The sequence below is a fragment of the Battus philenor genome, unplaced genomic scaffold (genome assembly GCF_028537555.1).
Source record: "Battus philenor isolate CCGP_79_NKW_IND1 unplaced genomic scaffold, ilBatPhil1.0.hap1 SCAF_26, whole genome shotgun sequence".
Lineage (NCBI taxonomy): Eukaryota > Metazoa > Arthropoda > Insecta > Lepidoptera > Papilionidae > Battus > Battus philenor.
The window spans coordinates 10,589,087-10,608,112 of record NW_027181689.1 but is presented as its reverse complement, the minus strand read 5'-3'; the positions used below and the strand labels follow the sequence as shown (position 1 = coordinate 10,608,112).

The window sequence follows — 19,026 nt, the reverse complement described above, 5'->3', positions numbered from 1 at the left end:
GGCTCGAAGGGCGCCGTTGTTAGTCAAATAATCGTGTCCGAGAGAGGAACCAACTTATACCTCAAGGTGACGACAATATACAAGCGGTGTTTTAATTTCTTTTATTTGTTTTATTAACACTTTCCGTGTCGCGGCAAGTTTTGATGATTTTCCAATCAGACCGCGTGGGGCATATACGACACACACATTAATAATTAAAAAGTCGTTTAAGACATACGCTTTACCCTTTTTCAATAGTGCAGAGCTATAATTAGCGGGGAAAAAGTTATTAATTTTATTTTGCATTACGTACGTGCATACGTGATGTAAAGTTATATATATTCGATACTACATTTCATTTGTTTAAGAGTCCTTTGTATTTCAATGAAAACTGCAAATGGTCTGAACGAAAAGTACAGCGGGGGTCGTATACGCCCCCACATGGTATGGAATGTGTTAAATGAACAAGTAATGGAGTCAGGCGTTACTTTGCGGAAGTCCATCCTAAGTAAAAAAAGGACTAATATATAGCTACTTTCGCTATGTAGCAGTAGTCTTGCAATAAAGTGCACCGCCCGCCAGCCCGCTGACAAATGCGTATGCGGCAAACAATGCGAATTACACAACTACCACCGTTAAATCACTCAACACGTGTTTCACCCCTGCACGGGGTTCCTCAGGAGTAATGTTACTCCGACACAACACCAAACACCGAGTTGGCACTAATCAACTCGGTGTTTGGTGTTGTGTTGAAGCGGTGCACTTTATTGCTCGACTACTGCTACATAGCGTAAGAAGCTATATATTAGTCCTTTTCTTACTTTTTAAATGAACGTCCCCTCAAAACCTTTGTTGTTGGAAATTCAAATCCGTTTAAAGTCGCTTTTACTCCGCGAAAGAGATATTTCTACCAAATTTCAAGTCTCTAGGCCCTTATGGTTACAGAGATATCACAATGAGTTAATTAATCAGGAAATCTCTTATATAGAAAAATAAATAATATTTCTTTCAATACCAAAGTTTAGTAACAGCCTGTATTTTAATTTAAAATTTTATCATCTACCCTCCGATTAGTTAAATAGACGCGACGGTCGGCTTCGTGTGTAAATGTAAACATGTAAACATTGTGTTATTTGTAAATGTGTAAATTTTGTGTAGTTCTTTTTTAACCAAGTAAATACAATAGATGTTTTCACTCTTTTGTTAATATACAATAAACAGAACATAATTAAATTATAATTAATACATTAATAACTATTTCCGATAGATATTGATGCACGGAAAAACTAGCTGAGGTTGTGATTTCTATATAAAAATATATACGACTGCGATCAAAAAATAAACAGAAGTTATCATTAAAAATTGACGAGGGCCATGTTCAAAAGTCAAAGATTTGGTGCTTGTTATTGACCTCGCTGATAGTGTCGGAATATCATTTGGTTCAGTCAAAATCATTTAGAAGAATGTTTCGTATCTCAAACGACTCAAGTCTTCTTTGGTAGAAGTCATATTGCTTTGGTTCTGTGTGACCATTTTGTCAAAAACTCAACTCTTATTGCAACCACCGTATTCGCCTGACTTGACTAACACCAGACGCCGTGCAACTTCTGGCTTTGGGACACCGTTTTGACACGATTGAGGAGATAAAAACTCAATCAAAGAAGGTTTTGAAGGCTGTACCGGAAAAAGATTATTCCTACTGTTTCGAAGACTGCTAAAAGTGTTTTATCTGATGGTGTTTTTGACTGGGATTACAATGAAGGGGATAAAATTAATTTGGAAGAATAAAAAATAGTTTATATTTTATAAACAAATTCACTTTACTTTTTGATCACAGTATTATATGTTCGTTGAACAAGCTGTATCCAGCGTGTCTGGGAGGCTGTAGCTGTATCTGAAAGGACGTTCTAGGTTGCGGTTGACGTTTCGCGACATCAGCTCTAAAACCTCAAAGCCCCAGTAAACGTCGGTTATACTGCCTCAACCTATCAACCCAGGGTTTAAGACAGAGTTCCCCAAACTTTTTTGTGTCGTAGACGTTGCCATGTTTTTCCGTGTTAGTTAGACCCCCTACTTACCTGATATTGATTTCCTGTAAATTTCTAATTCTAGTGAAGTTTAGTGTATGTTCAAAATGTATTGCGACCACAAAGCGAATACCAACATCCTACAACTCACACAATTTTATAAACATGTATAGTAATATTTTTACTTCATAGGTACATTTATAAATAATGTAAATTTTTTGATATTATAAGATAGTATGATGTAAGTAAATAGGTACTATCAGTGTATGTGTTGAGATCCGCTATCGTGGACCCCCATTTTCATTTCATGGACTCCCAAATTTTTTTTCGCTGACGTAGACCCCTTGCAGGTTGTCATAGACCCCTAGGGGTCGATATAGACCATTTTGGGAATCACTGGTTTAAGAGATAAGATTGTCTATACTTTTGATGTTACTATTAGCGCTTACTACTGGCCCAGTAGTATTAATACAACGTTTTTAACATCTGCTTCCATAGAAATGAGCTACGGAACAAACAAGCTTTGTTCTATTTCAGGCTATTTCGCATATACACTTCGCACGGTCTATTTTTGCAAAAGTTCTACGGAATACAATAAAACTAAATTTAAACACGGGACATTAAGAATCGGTGTAACAATTGGAAGTAGATTTGGTCTTTGATTTAAAAATGTCTTCAGTGATCTAGTTAATGATAAAACGTTAAGCAGTTTAAAGACGCTCACCTGCAAGGTATAAGTGCTCGCTCCTCAATGATCTCCAAGATGACAGCTCTTCTACCTTACTTACCTTACCTGATGAAGAGCCCGTGTTCGTGGTCGCCATTCGAGATCCTTTCGACCCCAACTAGGTGATAAAAATGATGATTTAATTCGACGACTGCTCATCGGAGACAGTTTCTCAGGTCTATGGGGCGAGCCGGATTTGAATTATGTACCATGACTGTGACAAAGCTGGTGTGAAAACAAACAGCACCAATTACCGCGTACTCTTTAAATTATAATTTAAATAATACAATATCTATAGAGGGTGATTGATAACAGGTGTATAAGCTTTCAAGGTGTGAATGTATAGCTTACTTGTCAGCAAAAAGCCTTAAAGTTTGTACGATTGTTTCGGAGATTGGCAAAATATTTTTTCTCTAATTAATCAAGGTTAAATAAAAACAAGAATACGAACATCATACGTATCGATCATAAGAACATATACAGGGTGTCCGGTAATGAATAGATAACCTTGAAATGTCTTATAGTACAACTTATGTCCGTTTTGAAAAAAAATACGAAACATAATATATCACGATTCGACGATCGATTTTTTCTATCTCATTTTACTGTCTTGAACACTATGACCAGAAATGAATGATTTCTATTGGTTTTTTGTTATTTTATTATTATACACTAACTGTGCTAATAGATAAAAAGTAAACAGTATGAATAGCTTTTGCAGTTTTTATTTTAAAAATTCACAAATTAATTTATTTCTGAAAAACATGCAAAAAATATTATTTAAGCGAAGTTCAAACCTGAAAAAAATGTATGAATGTATGAGTGGCCAATAATTTTAAAATAATGTCGGTTTCATGTAGATTTTATAATGGTATAATTCATAAATGTATCTTTCATAAATAGTGACTTATTGCCATTAATGTAGAAAAGGAGAAAATTTGACTAAGTAACAAAATTTGTAATATGGGAACATTTTTTCAAAACGAACATAAGTTGTACTGTAAGACATTTCAAGGTTATCCATACACTACCGGACACCCTGTACATATTCAAAGATTGATCGATATAAAATTAGCTTTCAAGCTATACAAAGATTATAATTTTAAATGTAACAATTTTTGAGATATAACCAATATTTAGTTTTTCGTCTACTAAAAAGCTGCATTTTCGAATTAATCATTTTATCTGGTCTTAGCGGTGATTTAATCATTGTTTCTATCTGTATATTACTGTCTACGTTTCTCCGCCGTAAAACTAACTTTTGTATGTGATTGTTTGTCAGCAGGTGCGTGGACTGCGTGGCGTTGCGAGCGGACGCGTCGCGTTCTGTTGCAAGTGAAGCCGGGGCTCGGAGCTAGCGCGCCACCATGAACGAGCTGGACAGCCTGCGCCAGGAGGCGGAGACCCTCAAGAATGCGATTCGAGTAAGTACTGCACTTGTTCACGTGTATTGAACAAGAAGACAAAGATCCTTGAAGAAGAAAAACGATGATAAGAAGAATTTCAGCCTTAATTTTCAGGTTAGCCCGTAAAGCAGCGCTATACTATTTTATGCCATGCTCCACGTTAACATATATAAAAATCTTTCCATTGTAACTACATAATTTTTAATATTAAACAAATTAAACTATTCCATGTAAAGTAAAGAAGTTTAATTAAAATATTTGAGGAATAAATGTCTAGGAAATTTTAATTTGTAATAAATGAACTATGAAACCCTAACAAATATAGGAATGGGAGTGAATTTTCTTTATTAACCGCTATTAAATTTATCCAATTTAATTAAATTAACCGAAAGTGTTAAACTCGTGTCCCGCTTAACAATCAAATTAGTCCTCTGTTGGGTGTGGGTCCCACTTTGCGAAATACTGCCGTAGACTTTATGACTACCAGTATAATGGTAACGGAATTTCTAGAAAAGTTTGTTGCGCTTGAAAAAACTTTTATTCGTTTATTTCTTATTAAATAATGTACTACAACTAACTAACAGTTATAATTGCAACTAAGCTCTTTGTTTATGTTTTTTTTTCGTTACTATTTTTTTTTAAATGGAATTAGTCTATATTAGTTTATTACGTCAGCTATATGCCGGTATTAGTCGAACTATTTCAGATATTAGGAAGACCAAACAGATACAGCTAGACAATTTTTTTTTAATTTACCGTGTATATATTAATATGAATATAAAAATTACTTTAATATCACAAACAGACACGGCAATTTTATTTATTTATATAGATCTCATACATGATATGTAGACAGTTGATATAGTTGATTAAATACCACCGAGGCTGTTACATCTGTATTTACTCTTATGAATTCAGCCCGTGTTCAACTGCGTGACTGTGTTCCCCTTCGCTTTGGTGAAACATTGGATGAGATACGACCGCGTTTTCTATTTCTGACAATATCCGTGCGTTTACGCGGCAAACTCAATGTTGTATGGAGCAATGAACCTCTTAAATATAGGCAGCACACCATTACAAACAGGTATTACACTAACACAGAGTTCCCCAAACTTTTTTGTGTCGTACACCCCTTGCCAAGTTTTTCCGTGTTGGATACACCCCCTACTTACCTGATATTGATTTCCTGTAATTTTATAACTGTAGTGGAGTTTAGTGTTAAAAACTTAAAGTAAAAACACATGTTGACACAGATGAATAAACGTATTTGTCCCACATTCGTATTTATAGAGTGACGAATTGAACAAGTCAGTGCAAGGTAGCGAAGCTCTGAGACTGCGACTCTCAGGTTTTTACAAGTTCAAAATGTATTGCGACCACAAAACGAATACCAACATCCTACAACTTACACAATTTTATAAACATATTAATTTTTTAACTTCATAAGTACTTTTATAAATAATGTAAATGTTTTGATATTATAAGATAGCATGATGTAAGTAAATAGGTACTATCAGTGTATGTGTTGAGATCCACTATCGTGGACCCCCATTTTCATTTCATGGACCCCCAAATTTTTTTTCGCTGACATAGACCCCTTGCAAGTTGTCATACACCCCTAGGGGTCGATATAGACCACTTTGGGAATCACTGCTCTAACACATTCCATGGCATGTGGGGCGTATACGACCCAAGCTGCACTTTCCGTTCAGGCCATTTGCAGTTCTCATTGAAAAATAAGGAATTATTAAACAAATTAATTGTAAGGTCGAATATATATATAGATAACTTTACATCACATATGCGCGTACGTAATGCATTGTAAAATTTATTATTTTTTCTCGCTAATTATAGCTTTGCAGTATTGGAAAAATGTAAATCATATGTCTTAAACGACTTTTTTAATATTTAAAATGTGGGTCGTATACATCCCACGTGGGTTGAATGGAAAATCTTCAAAAATTGCCGTGGTGTTTTAAAGACAGATTTTGAATCTACTAGTTCTTTTTTAAACGGTTTTATTTAGTTCGACCCGTACGGAATTTGTTTATTATATTTATTATTTAGGTCAAAATTAGAAATTGAAATTTAAGCACCTCCCCCCTGTTCCCCTTCCGGTTGTCAGATTGATCTGAAATTTGGTTCACACATTTAATTTAGATGACAATACAATGTAATAAAATCAATAACATTATAAATCTAAGATGGCCGCCGATACAAAATGGCGGACTACATATTTTTTCCTTAACCCCCTCAATATGGGTATCAAATGAAAGGGCTACATTAGTAAAACAAGATGATTATGTCAAAATTTAAAATTCAAGATGGACGCCGTTCCAATATGGCGGACTAGGTACATATTTTTCCACAGCCACCACAATATGGGTATAAAAAAACAGTTTAAATTAAAAGTTTTTTAAATGTATTTATTAAAATCGTTTATAAGCAAAGCATTTGACCTCTATTTCGCCTAATGTTAAGTGACGAGTTCTACAATGCTACATGCTTGTCAAGGAGACACCTATTTACTCTTAATACGTTCCTTTTTGAGAATTTTCCATTCAAGCCACGAGGGGCGTATACGGCTAACACTTTAAAGATTAAAAAGGTCGTTTAAGACGTATGCTTTACACTTTTTTAATTCTGCAAAGCTATAATTAGCGGGTAAAAGCTAAAAAATCCCTTTTGCCATGTCGGACTTTCGACTCTCGTTCTTGATTCGATCTCCGTATAACGGTACGTTTTCCCTAAATATTTGAAGGATTCGTCATTATTTTCGACAACGCAAGCCATCCATGTATTTGTTAGTCACCTCTGATAAATGATTCTCGCAACTGAATGGTTGTCGGCGCGCCGAAAATGCGAAAACGCGCGTACGAACCGCTACTTATTACTATAAGTTTTTATCATTATATTAGAATAGCGTTCATATCGGTTTTCATTTGCTGTTGCAATCCAATTGCTGTTTTTAAAAATATTTTTAATACATCACATATGTGAGAAGTAATGTAGATTAAATGTAGATTAAACCGGAAGCAAAATTAACGCAGTATAGCTTGGGTCCAAAAATCGGAAAGATGAGACAAGACGAAAAGAAATAGTTTAAAGTTTTAATCGTATCCGTAGTGTGCGGTTATGTGGGTAGTACGAAATTTATTTACTTTTGATGATCGACACTTTGGATTTTGATTATATTCAAAGAAAAGAAAACTACCCTACAATAAAACTAATAAACAAGGTTTGATTTTATTCTTTAATATTTGGTAAAAACAGTCGAAACACTGTCCGTTGGCTCCCTAGAGGCTTCTGAAGTGATCGAGGCCCTGCGTACACGTGGTGTCCGACACGGCCTCTTGGACCCAACATGATGGCAGTCACATGGTGTCCGTCGCGGCACACTGAACTAAACATGGTTTTAAGTCTGGCGTTCAACGTGTTAATAAGTTTTTGTAACATATCCTCCCAGCGTCCCTCCCGTTTACAGTGTTACGAGAGTACCTGTATTGCGTTCAATTAGGCATTTTAATGAGATTAATTGTATGGCCAGTTCATACATCCGGTTTATTACTACTAAGAATTTCTATAGTTAACATTATCGATGTAATAAACTTTAAGGCATTAAAGTTTACTTGTGTATGTTATATCACATCGGATAGAAATGATTCACAGAATTTTTCAACGAAAGAATGTAATACGTAAATAAAAAAATTAATAACATTCTGACTGTCTTAATTTTCAACAAATAAATGAATATTACAATTATCGCCAAACGTGGATTGTCAAATATTTTGTGAAATAATGTAAAATTATTTTATTATTTATTTCTTTACATTTTATTGTGTAATAAATAGTAGTAAGTAACAAAGTAACATAAATAATAACTTAAAAAGAATCTAAAAATTATTTTATTCCATGATAGAAAAATAAAGGTACTGCGGAACACGGTAACGGACAAATAATGATAAATTAGCTGCAATTGCAATTTAAGTACACCTTTGCACACACCACTTTGCGATGTAGTTACGCTTCAAAAAAAACACGACGCAAAGTGAATTAAGATTTTCTTTAGCAAACCATGTAAAAAAGACTTGAACTTAAAACAACGCCACCACGGCAATCTAACGACGCACAGTTAAAATTAGTACTATTATTGCAGCGATGCAACTTCCAAAAGACGCAAATCGAAGCGAAGCGATGTGTTGGCTCTATATGTATAAAATTATACAAAAATTACAAAATTTGTCTAGTAAATTTTTGGTAAAATATCACAACACCGAATTCGTAACACTATTATCGGATAAGCACTAAAGCGTTGTTCCTGTAAGTGAATGTATAGCTATGATTGATGTGTGTTTCCGTGCGTACAGGATGCGAGGAAGGCGGCTTGCGACACTTCGCTGGCGCAGGCCACGGCCAACCTGGAGCCGATCGGGCGCATCCAGATGCGCACGCGACGCACGCTGCGAGGTCACCTCGCCAAGATCTACGCCATGCACTGGGGCAGCGACTCCAGGTCAGTCTTTGTACCTCTATCTTGTGTACTGAACCAAACTACGTGATCAAGTTGTAATATTTAAAAAAATGTTTTAGATTTTAATTTAGTTATAGAAATCTATTATTTACAATCGAACTTAGATTATTTGGCAAAATTAATTTTGCACACGGGAATCTCCCCTCCCCCCAAAAATTGTCAGATCTTTCTAAAAATCAGAACCATCCTATCAACTTTACCATAATAACTCGATGAAAATAATTTCGTCATCATGTCAGATAGACGACCACTGCAAGGCATAAACCTAATCCAAAGATCGTCACTATGACGACCGGTCATGCGCTGCCCGCAGTCAGCGACTTCTACCCATGATAATGCATTATTAACCAGTTAACTGTGATTGACGAGTATACTCCTCATGAAGACGCTAAAATTGTGCATTGACGAGTATACTCGTCATCGAGAAGTGGTACACTTTTGTGTATTAAGCAGTATACTCGTCATGGAGAAGTAGTAAAATTTTGAATACCGAGGAATAAACTGTCATTCAGAAGTATTAGTAATTGTGTGTGTTGACGAGTATACTCGTCGTGCGTATAAATCAGTGACCAGTAGCTACATAAATTGAAATTTCTGTGAAAAACATAACATATTCACATACTTCAAGACCTTAAGAATATTGTTAAGCTATGCCTTAATAAAATAAAGAAATAGCAAACAAACAGTTTGCGATGATGCCATGCGTCCCTGGATGTACTGGTTAAATATATCCTGTGTGCAAAAGTAAAAAATTGGATCAGAATGCCCACAAGATAGCAAGCATGTATTTGAATTTTTACTTTGATGTATATAATATTTATATAATTTATGTATAGTAACCAAATTATTACATATTAGTTATGAAGTTTTTCATTCAATATATTGGTCATCTGGCGACACAGGCGTCTCGGTAAAAATATTTGTATATAAATGTTACCCTCCATGTCACTTTGTTGTAAAGATTTGCCGATTATAACTGGCACTTAAACCGTTTGAAAGTAATGACCCGGCTTCAACAAGCTCTCTTATCAAATCTCTCATTCTTCTGCAATCTCTGTCAGAGTGAGTTGGATCTTATCGTGACTCAACTGTCCCCGAGTTTCGCATTGAAAAAGCCACTTGTGTGTCCCTCTTAAGTTTTCTAGATAACATTTATAATATAATCTTTAATGTAATAAATGTTAATCCATGTTTTGTAATTACACAGTTTAACATTATTCTTGTTTTTTATTCAATGTCTATCTTAGCGGAAATATAAACCCGGGTAGTTTTCATTCTATCTTCATCTTAAAAATTTTTCTTGTTTATAATGTAAAATGTATTAAAAAGGATGTCACTATTCAAAGCATTTCAGATTTCCCCGAACTTTTTTGTGTCGTAGACCCCTTGCCATGTTTTTCCGTGTTGGGTAGACCCCCTACAAGTTCAAAATGTATTGCGACCACAAAGCAAATACCAACATCCACAACTTACACAATTTTATAAACATATATAATACTTTTTTTTCTTCATAGGTACTTTTATAAATAATGTAAATGTTTTGATATTATAAGATAGTTTAGTATGATGTAAGTAATCAGTGTATGTGTTGAGATCCACTATCCTGGACCCCCGTTTTCATTTCATGGACCCCCAAATTTTTTTTCGCTGACGTAGACCCCTTGGTTGTTATAGACCCCTAGGGGTCGATATAGACCACTTTGGGAATCACTAGATTAGACAGTGTAGTTGGGGACAGTTGAATTACGTTTAAACACTAGTCGCTGATCCTATTTCTTCTTTTCAGTCGACATTATATTTATACGCACTCTTTCGCATAATTCGAGGCGTTTGAGCGCGAAATTTGCAATTCGCGTTATAGTGAAACCGCGTATAACGGGGTCGCGTAAAGCGGGGTATTACTGTATAGTGTCCTCCACTCGTACAATGCTATCCTTTATACGTGTACATATTGTAGTGTACAGGCGGCGCCGCGCGCACCGTGTCCGAGGGCACCTATCGATCAGCCCGCGCCCGACGTCTCTTCGCACGGATTTGTTTATTCGATAGACCGGCCACTAAAAATACTGGCGCTACGTTTTTATTTCGCAACAGATTAGACTTACGAGAATTCGTTCCTATAACTATAACTAGCTGATCCCGCAAACGTTGTTTTGCAGAAAAAAATTGATATTTTAATTTACAAATAAAAAATAAGGGTTGATCGTAGAGGGGTGAAAATTTATGGTTGTATGCTGTATCATAAAAAAAAAATTTCGTTAAAAAAATAAAAGTTTTTTTTTAAGTGTGAACAACCTTTATCACTTAGGGGTATAGAAAATAGATAGGAGCCGATTCTCAGACCTACTGAATACGCATATTAAATATGGTAAAAATCAGTCAAGCCGTTTCAGAGGAGTTCAAGTTCGAACACCGTGACACGAGAATTTTATATATTAGATATTGTGTGTATAAACACACAGACAAAAACGTTACATATATATATATACATATATATATTTATACATATATATATATATTTATACATAATTATATATATATATATATATATATATATAGATAGATAGATAGATAGATATATATTAGGGGGACCGTAAAGTAATTTGGAAGAGTCGCTTTTTTAAATTAAATACACACGACTGCATTTTAACAAGTTTTTATTTCCAATCAACAACATATTCACGTTCGTTATCAACAACCTTTTTCCGTGTAGTATACAAAATCAATGCCGGAGCGGTAACAAATCAATCGGTTTTTCTGTAATATCTGTCGACAGAAACGGCATTACTTTCAGGTCCCCCTAATACTTTGCGTAACAAATTTACGCCTCCAGCGCTACCCACGAACAGTAAGCTTTCAGAAATTAAATATTTTCTTTACACGCCGTGTTTAAAGGGATAAGATCATCGATGACGCATATGTATTGTTATGAATCAGGTGAAAGTTCGCACGCGAATGTAATGACGAAAAACAATTTGATTTATTTATTTTAAACAAGACTGATTGTTATACAACTCGCGGGTGTTGCAACACGCACTTAACTGCTATCTCATTGCAATATAAATAGTTTGGTGCGAAAACCATTGCGAACTATATACCTTACACTTCATAAGACTGACGAGTTCGAGCAACATTAGATCATTTAGGCCAGAGTTCCCCAAACTTTAATGTGTCGTAGACCCCTTGCCATGTTTTTCCGTGTTGGGTAGACCCTCTACTTACCTGATATTGATTTCCTGTAAATTTCTAACTGTAGTAAAGTTTAGTGTTAAAAACTTAAAGTAAAAACACATGTCAATTTATACATTTATTAATTGAATTTAAATTAAAACTACTCAAATTTTGTATCTGTTATGTAAAATATACGTAACATAAAATAACCTATAAATAAAATAACATAAGCAATAAGTCAATATTTTTAGTGAGAAGGATGAACCTGATGCTGCCTGATGTAAGGGTTAATCTTAAATCTCCTCGGCTAATGATGTCCAGTCTGTGGAACCCCATTTTCATTTCATGGACCCCCAAATTTTTTTCGCTGACGTAGACCCCTTGCAGGTTGTCATAGACCCCTAGGAATCGATATAGACCACTTTGGGAATCACTGGTTTAGGCAAATGCTCTTTGGAATGACGAAGGCACGGAACTTCAAGATGAGAAGTCACAAGATATGCGTTTAGAAACATAAAAATATTAGTATTTTATAGAACAACGTATTTTATGTAACAGCAGCGTATTTTGTTTACTTAAAAAAATCTCTTAACTCGTAACGCTTAAATTTCGTCTTCAAAAAGTGGTCGAAGCCTTCATGGGGTCTGAGTTTATGTATTTATAAATTACTGTACCTGGGACTTTCTCTGCGATGAATTTAACAAAAAAAAAAACAATTTAGTTTATTACTATTCGTTTAAGATTTTTTTTAAATAAATGGCCTAAATTTACTTCTTATTACGTTAGCTACCTGCCGGTATAAATCCCGTCAAAATCGGTTCAGCCGTTTTAGAGATGAGCCAAAACAGACAGACAAAAATTTAAAAAATATATCTGATTTGGTATATGTATCGCATTCATTTTGCATTTAGTAAACAGCCGTTATCTTAATATTACAAACAGATACTAATACTACAATTTCATATAGAGTATAGATAAGTTCTGCAAGATATCTTAGACTGCGTTTTACAGTTTGTAATCTAAAATTTAATGTATATTATTAAATAAATCTTTTTATAGCATTCAACAGTTTATAGTTAATGCAAATGTGAGGAGCTTGGTTTGTTGGGTCATTTACATGACTGATATTATAATGTACACATAAAAAATATTTAATTTAATTTAAAGAATGTAACTGTTGGGTTTTTGGCCGGCTCATCTTCGCAGATCAGCGTTGCGAGTTGGTGGTAGCTTACAGCATACTATGTTAAAATAATCGACGACTCAAAAGTGTGCCTACTCGAATAAAGATATAATTTTAGTTTAATTATTATCGTTTATGGCCAAATCTTTCACCACGCAGGCAGTTCGATTGTGGAACGATTTACCGCTGAATATAAGACGTGCTAACTCACTACCTATTTTCAAGAAAACGGTTAAGAACCATTTACTAGACCTATGATTATCTATCTGTTATTTCATTTTCTTCTTCTGTTTCTTTCTGGGGCAAGTGCGATCGAACCAATACTGATCGAAGTCAGTTAGATGTTTTTATTTATTACTGTAATATATTTATAACATGTATTAAACCTTATTTATTACAAGTATATATGTTATATACATATGTATGTATGTTTAAATATGTATGTTTATTTTCGTTTATTTTTTGTACACTTAAACTACCCATTATTAGTACTTTTACCTTTTCCATATTAGGGTTGTCTGTAAGAGATTGCCTTGTGTGATAAGACCGCCCATTGTACCTTTTTTGTATATTATTGTAAACCTTATTAAATGTATCTTAACGTGTACAATAAAGAATATTAAATAAATAAAAAAATGAAATAAATCTAATATATAAAATTCTCGTGTCACGGTGTTCGAACTTGAACTCCTCTGAAACGGCTTGACCGATTTTTACCAAATTTTATATGCGTTTTTAGTATGTCCGAGAATCGGCTACTATCTATTTTTCATACCCCTAAGTGATAAGGGTTGTTCACCCTTAATTTTTTTTTTTGACGGAAATTTTTTGTTTTTATTTTTTTATGATACAGCATACAAGAATACATACAACCATAAATTTTCACCCCTCTACGATCAACCCTTATTTTTTATTTGTAAATTAAAATATCAATTTTTTTTGCAAAACAACGTTTGCGGGATCAGCTTGTTAGTATATAAGATTTACGAATAAGTCAGGTAAGGGTAATATGTGATCATAATTATGCTAAATGACGTTTTGTATTCTACAGGAACCTAGTGTCCGCCAGTCAGGACGGCAAGCTGATCGTGTGGGACAGCCACACCACCAACAAGGTGCACGCCATCCCGCTGCGCTCCTCCTGGGTGATGACCTGCGCGTACGCACCATCTGGATCTTACGTGGCCTGCGGCGGCCTCGACAATATCTGCTCCATTTATAGGTAAACCCATTCTCGTCTAAACTCATCATCTATCTGGAGCCCATGATGACCGATCCATACCAAGCCGCGTGTACGGGAGAAGCTCAGGGCATAGCACTATCCTTTGTTTCTGGGTGAACTATGAGCCTTATTATAGGGTCATCCTAAACGACTACATCTCAGATATTTAAGTCATCACCGACAACACGCATTGGTCAAAAATCATTGTTTTTAGACATTGCAATGTTTTGGACCAAAAACTATTTCGGAGGACTCAAATATAAATACATCGTTTTGACGTGTTCATTTATTTATTCATGTTATTTTCCGCTTTGAATCATTAATATACTTGACAAGATTCAAACGTTGAACTTGGTATATGAAGTGGTATTACCACTCCAACAGGGTACGGTTGTACATATACCTCAAGAGGTTGAAATCAGCCTTCATCTAGCGTCTTCCAATGACCATAACAAGGTCTGGACATTTTGCACTGCGTTTGCTGGTCAGTGATCTTCGCTGCAGAACCTTTGCTTGTTACAGGAGCGTCCCCATCTAAGCCAGTGTTTGCCAACCGTTTTTATGCCATGCACCACCTTAGCCTTTCTAATGTATTTATATAAAAATTAAATTGAATTGTTCACTTAAGAATCTTAAATGATCGGTTTTAGAAAGAAATGAATAGAGAACTTTTAACTTTAAACTTTTAACTTTAATAAATACCAAATAATTATAATAAAGATTTTTTAAATGTTAATTTATTATTTCTATTAAGTAAAATCCTTGCGGTTGATGCTCGCTGAACAGAGATTTTATATTAGGTTCCTATTTCGTTAGGCGATTTCTTTTTAATTAGTAAAATATTGATAGCATCAAATTCAGCAAAAATGTTTAGTTATATTTTTTTTGTGTGTTTAGATGAATTTAGGCATTTGATTCCTGTTTCCTCACAAAGCCATGTCGTCTAGTTAAATTTGGCACCGATATTCGAATTGTCCCCCTATGGGGCGTGGACCCCTGGTTGGGAAACATTGGGTTTTATATTAAATAATTTATGGTCAAATTGTAGTACATAAGGTGATTTAGATTTCATGTCTATGTTAGCTTAGCTGAACTTGGGTGGCTTATGTACTTTAAATGATTATTCAAAAGCCATCAGACTGATTATTTCTTTCATACATAATCATTCTCAAGGTTATCTTTGATGAAGACATTCACACTGGACATATAGCAATGGTAGCTTTCTGAACATTACCTGGAATCTAATTGTAAAAGCGTACAACAATGTTTTCCACCGTGGGGCTCACGCTCCACAAGGGAGCAATTTAATTATAAAAGTGGCCAATTCGAAAATGGACTCGACAAGAGTGTAACCCTTTCGCTTTAATATAAAAATTATGTTTTGTACGTTACGCAAAAGGGCACCTTGGCACATAAAAAAGGTTGAAAATAATGGCTTATACAAAGGTTTGCTAGTTCAATAAATGCTAGGCTTAGACATAAATAATTGGTTTTTGTTCCGTGTTATAATTTGTTTTTGTTATTGCCTCTAGCCTGAAGACCCGCGAGGGCAATGTGCGCGTATCCAGGGAGCTGCCCGGCCACTCGGGCTACCTCTCCTGCTGCCGCTTTCTCGACGACAACCAGATCCTCACCAGCTCCGGGGACATGACTTGGTAAGTAATTTATTGTTGTGTGTATTTTACAATAATAACTCATGTAGTTTATTTATGGAAGTAGGGTACTCACTATTGCCATCTTGTGCCTCGAGTTTCATGTATACTTAAAAGCCTATTAAAATCAAATTGGAACATTATAGACGAAGTTATGAATAAAAAAATATATATTACGAAGGATGTTATATATGTAGCTAGCGACATATACAATCGTTTCGTAAAACAATGGTCGTAAAAACTGATCACCCACTATACGGTAAATTAAAATCTACTCTAATTGAGAGCGAAATTATATCTTCAGGTGACGAAAGCGACTTTGAATCAGTTTACCACATCACAAGAAAGATCGTCAGACTACGAAAGTTAATAATCACATGTTTTAACAATTTCTTTTATTATTCTGTTGAGTTTAAAGTTAAAAATTTACCGCATAAAAATATACTCTTTCTGAAACTGCTGTATTTTCTATTAACCGCACAAAACAGGTTTGAATATATTCTGTATTTCAAAAGTCAGGTATACATTCATGGTTTTGGGAAGTACCTGGTTGTAGACAGCGCAATAACGATCATCCTGACGATTTTTGGGACAGGCCTAAGCCTTGGAGTAGGTTCTATTCAATTCTATTCAAATCTATAGGCTAATATGAATGAACGAGTAGTTACGATGTACATATGGTATTGCAGCGCGCTGTGGGACATCGAGACCGGGCAGCAGTGCGGCCAGTTCACGGGGCACACGGGCGACGTGATGTCGCTGTCGCTGGCGCCCGACCAGCGCGCCTTCGTCTCTGGCGCCTGCGACGCATCCGCGAAGCTGTGGGACGTGCGCGACTGCCAGTGCAAGCAGACCTTCCCCGGGCACGAGAGCGATATCAACGCAGTCACGGTACCTTGCCTATGTTGACATTTACCATTAGTTACACAAGATATTCTGATGGCTTCGTACTTGATATATAGATCCAACCTGTGCTACAAAAGTACAATGAACAGATGTTCCCAGGTCACAAGAGACAGTAACGCATTCACGGGTGTATGACTGAACCTTTATTGACTTTCATCCATTGTATAAAGGTTAATCCAGGAGGCTTTATGCTGGACTACCTAATTAAGAAAGAAAATTCGATGACGATGTAATATGAGGCACGTCGGCTCATCCTGCCATCTATCTACAAAAGTAGAAAGAGCACATCTTCCCAGATCACGAGAGCGACAACAATCCAGTCATAGTGACCTTTTTTGACATTAACTCTTAGTTACATAAGGGATGAGGTTATGTTGTATTAAATATTACTGATGGTCTTGTTTTGTGGTCTAGGACAGTGATTCCCAAAGTGGTCTACATTGACCTCAAGGGGTCTATGACAACCTGCAAGGGGTCTACGTCAGCGAAAAAAAAAATGGGGTCCAAGAAATGAAAATGGGGGTCCACAATAGTGTATCTCAACACATACACTGATAGTACCTATTTACTTACATCATACTATCTTATGATATCAAAACATTTACATTATTTATAAAAGTACCTATGAAGTAAAAAAAAATATTACATATGTTTATAAAATTGTGTAAGTTGTAGGATGTTGGTATTCGCTTTGTGGTCGCAATACATTTTTATTTAATGTTACGTATATTTTACATAACAGATACAAAATTTTATTTTAAGTAGTTATTTAAATTCAATTAATAAATGTATAAATTAACATGTGTTTTTACTTTAAGTTTTTAACACTAAACTTCACTACAGTTAGAAATTTACATGAAATCAATATCAGGTAAGTAGGGGGTCTACCCAACACGGAAAAACATGGCAAGGGGTCTACTACACAAAAAAGTTTGGGGAACTCTGGTCTAGGAGATAATGTATCTTACTGCACACATACTCAAGGCGCGTTACAGCTGTTTGCATTATATAAAGCATATCTCCTGTAATACTAATGATGTTTATTGTCTTGCAGTTCTTCCCGTCCGGGTTCGCGTTCGCTACCGGGTCGGACGACGCGACGTGTCGCATGTTCGACATCCGCGCCGACCAGGAGCTGGCCATGTACTCGCACGACAACATCATCTGCGGCATCACGTCCGTCGCGTTCTCCAAGTCGGGCCGCCTGCTGCTCGCCGGCTACGACGACTTCAACTGCAACGTCTGGGACTCCATGAAGAGCGAGCGAGCTGGTGAGTGCCGTCTCACTGTCTCAGCACTAAACTCGTACACCAACAACACCGCCTTTGTGTTTGGCACTAATCGGTGTAACATAGTTCCTGAAGATGCTCCGTGGAGGGGTGAAACACGTGTTGAGTAATTTGGCGGTGGCGGTTGTGTGATTCGCATTGTTTGCTGCATACGCATTTATCAGCGGGCTGGCGAGCGGTGCACTTTGTTGCACGACTACCACTACATGTGCGGAGGTGGCTAAAAATTGGTCCTTTTTCTTACTTAGGATGGACTTCCGCAACGTAACGCCTGATTCTGTTAAACAATACCGATGCATAATGATGACAAGTATTGTAAATTGAGAATTTTGTATCAAACTACACTGTCTTATATAGCATTAGAAATGACTGTATTTGAAGATTGGGATACAACTATGGTACAGACATTACCATTACAATACTTACAAGATGACAAAAAGTAGTCAAACGAAATGGCATTTATATTACTGTCATCAAAAAGTAAATTGAAATTGACATTTAAAACTCCCGGGCATTAGGAAAAAAGGTAAGGTTGATAAGATATCTATAACATTTGCCAAAGGTCTGTTTGTCAATAGTTGGAATATCATTTGACTCAACCCAAGCCGTTTCTAAGGATTATTTATGGCTCAAACACCTCTAGTCTTGATCAATGGATGTCATACAGCGTTGGTTCTTTGCGACTTTTTTTTGTCAAAAACTCGAATCATAACGTTCCACAACCACCGTGTTCGCACCGACTCCGTGCGACTTCTGGCTCTTCAGGAAGCACAAAAGGCCAATGCGGTGACACCAATACAATTGGGAAAATATCCGAATCAAAGGATGTAACGGAAAAAGACTACTTCAATTATTTTGTGGACTTGTAAAAGCAATGGCAAAAAGTGTTACATTTTCTAACAAATTGACCTTACTTTTAGATTACAATATTAT

At 35.8% G+C, this 19,026-nt stretch overlaps 1 protein-coding gene across 2 annotated transcripts in view; it reads left to right on the top strand.

Annotated features, from left to right (window-relative positions):
* Gbeta13F (guanine nucleotide-binding protein subunit beta-1) overlaps positions 1–19,026 on the top strand; it is a 50,280-nt gene that overhangs the window by 26,165 nt on the left and 5,089 nt on the right. Inside the window, exons 2-7 of one of the 2 annotated variants that reach the window (XM_068768579.1) lie at positions 4,019–4,157; positions 8,507–8,652; positions 14,076–14,246; positions 15,779–15,901; positions 16,588–16,789; positions 17,859–18,075. In XM_068768579.1, the coding sequence (XP_068624680.1) occupies positions 4,101–4,157; positions 8,507–8,652; positions 14,076–14,246; positions 15,779–15,901; positions 16,588–16,789; positions 17,859–18,075 (916 nt within the window). In that variant the 5' untranslated portion in view covers positions 4,019–4,100. Of the gene's footprint in view, positions 1–4,015; positions 4,158–8,506; positions 8,653–14,075; positions 14,247–15,778; positions 15,902–16,587; positions 16,790–17,858; positions 18,076–19,026 lie in introns of both variants that reach the window. The other variant, XM_068768580.1, reaches the window with a different exon arrangement.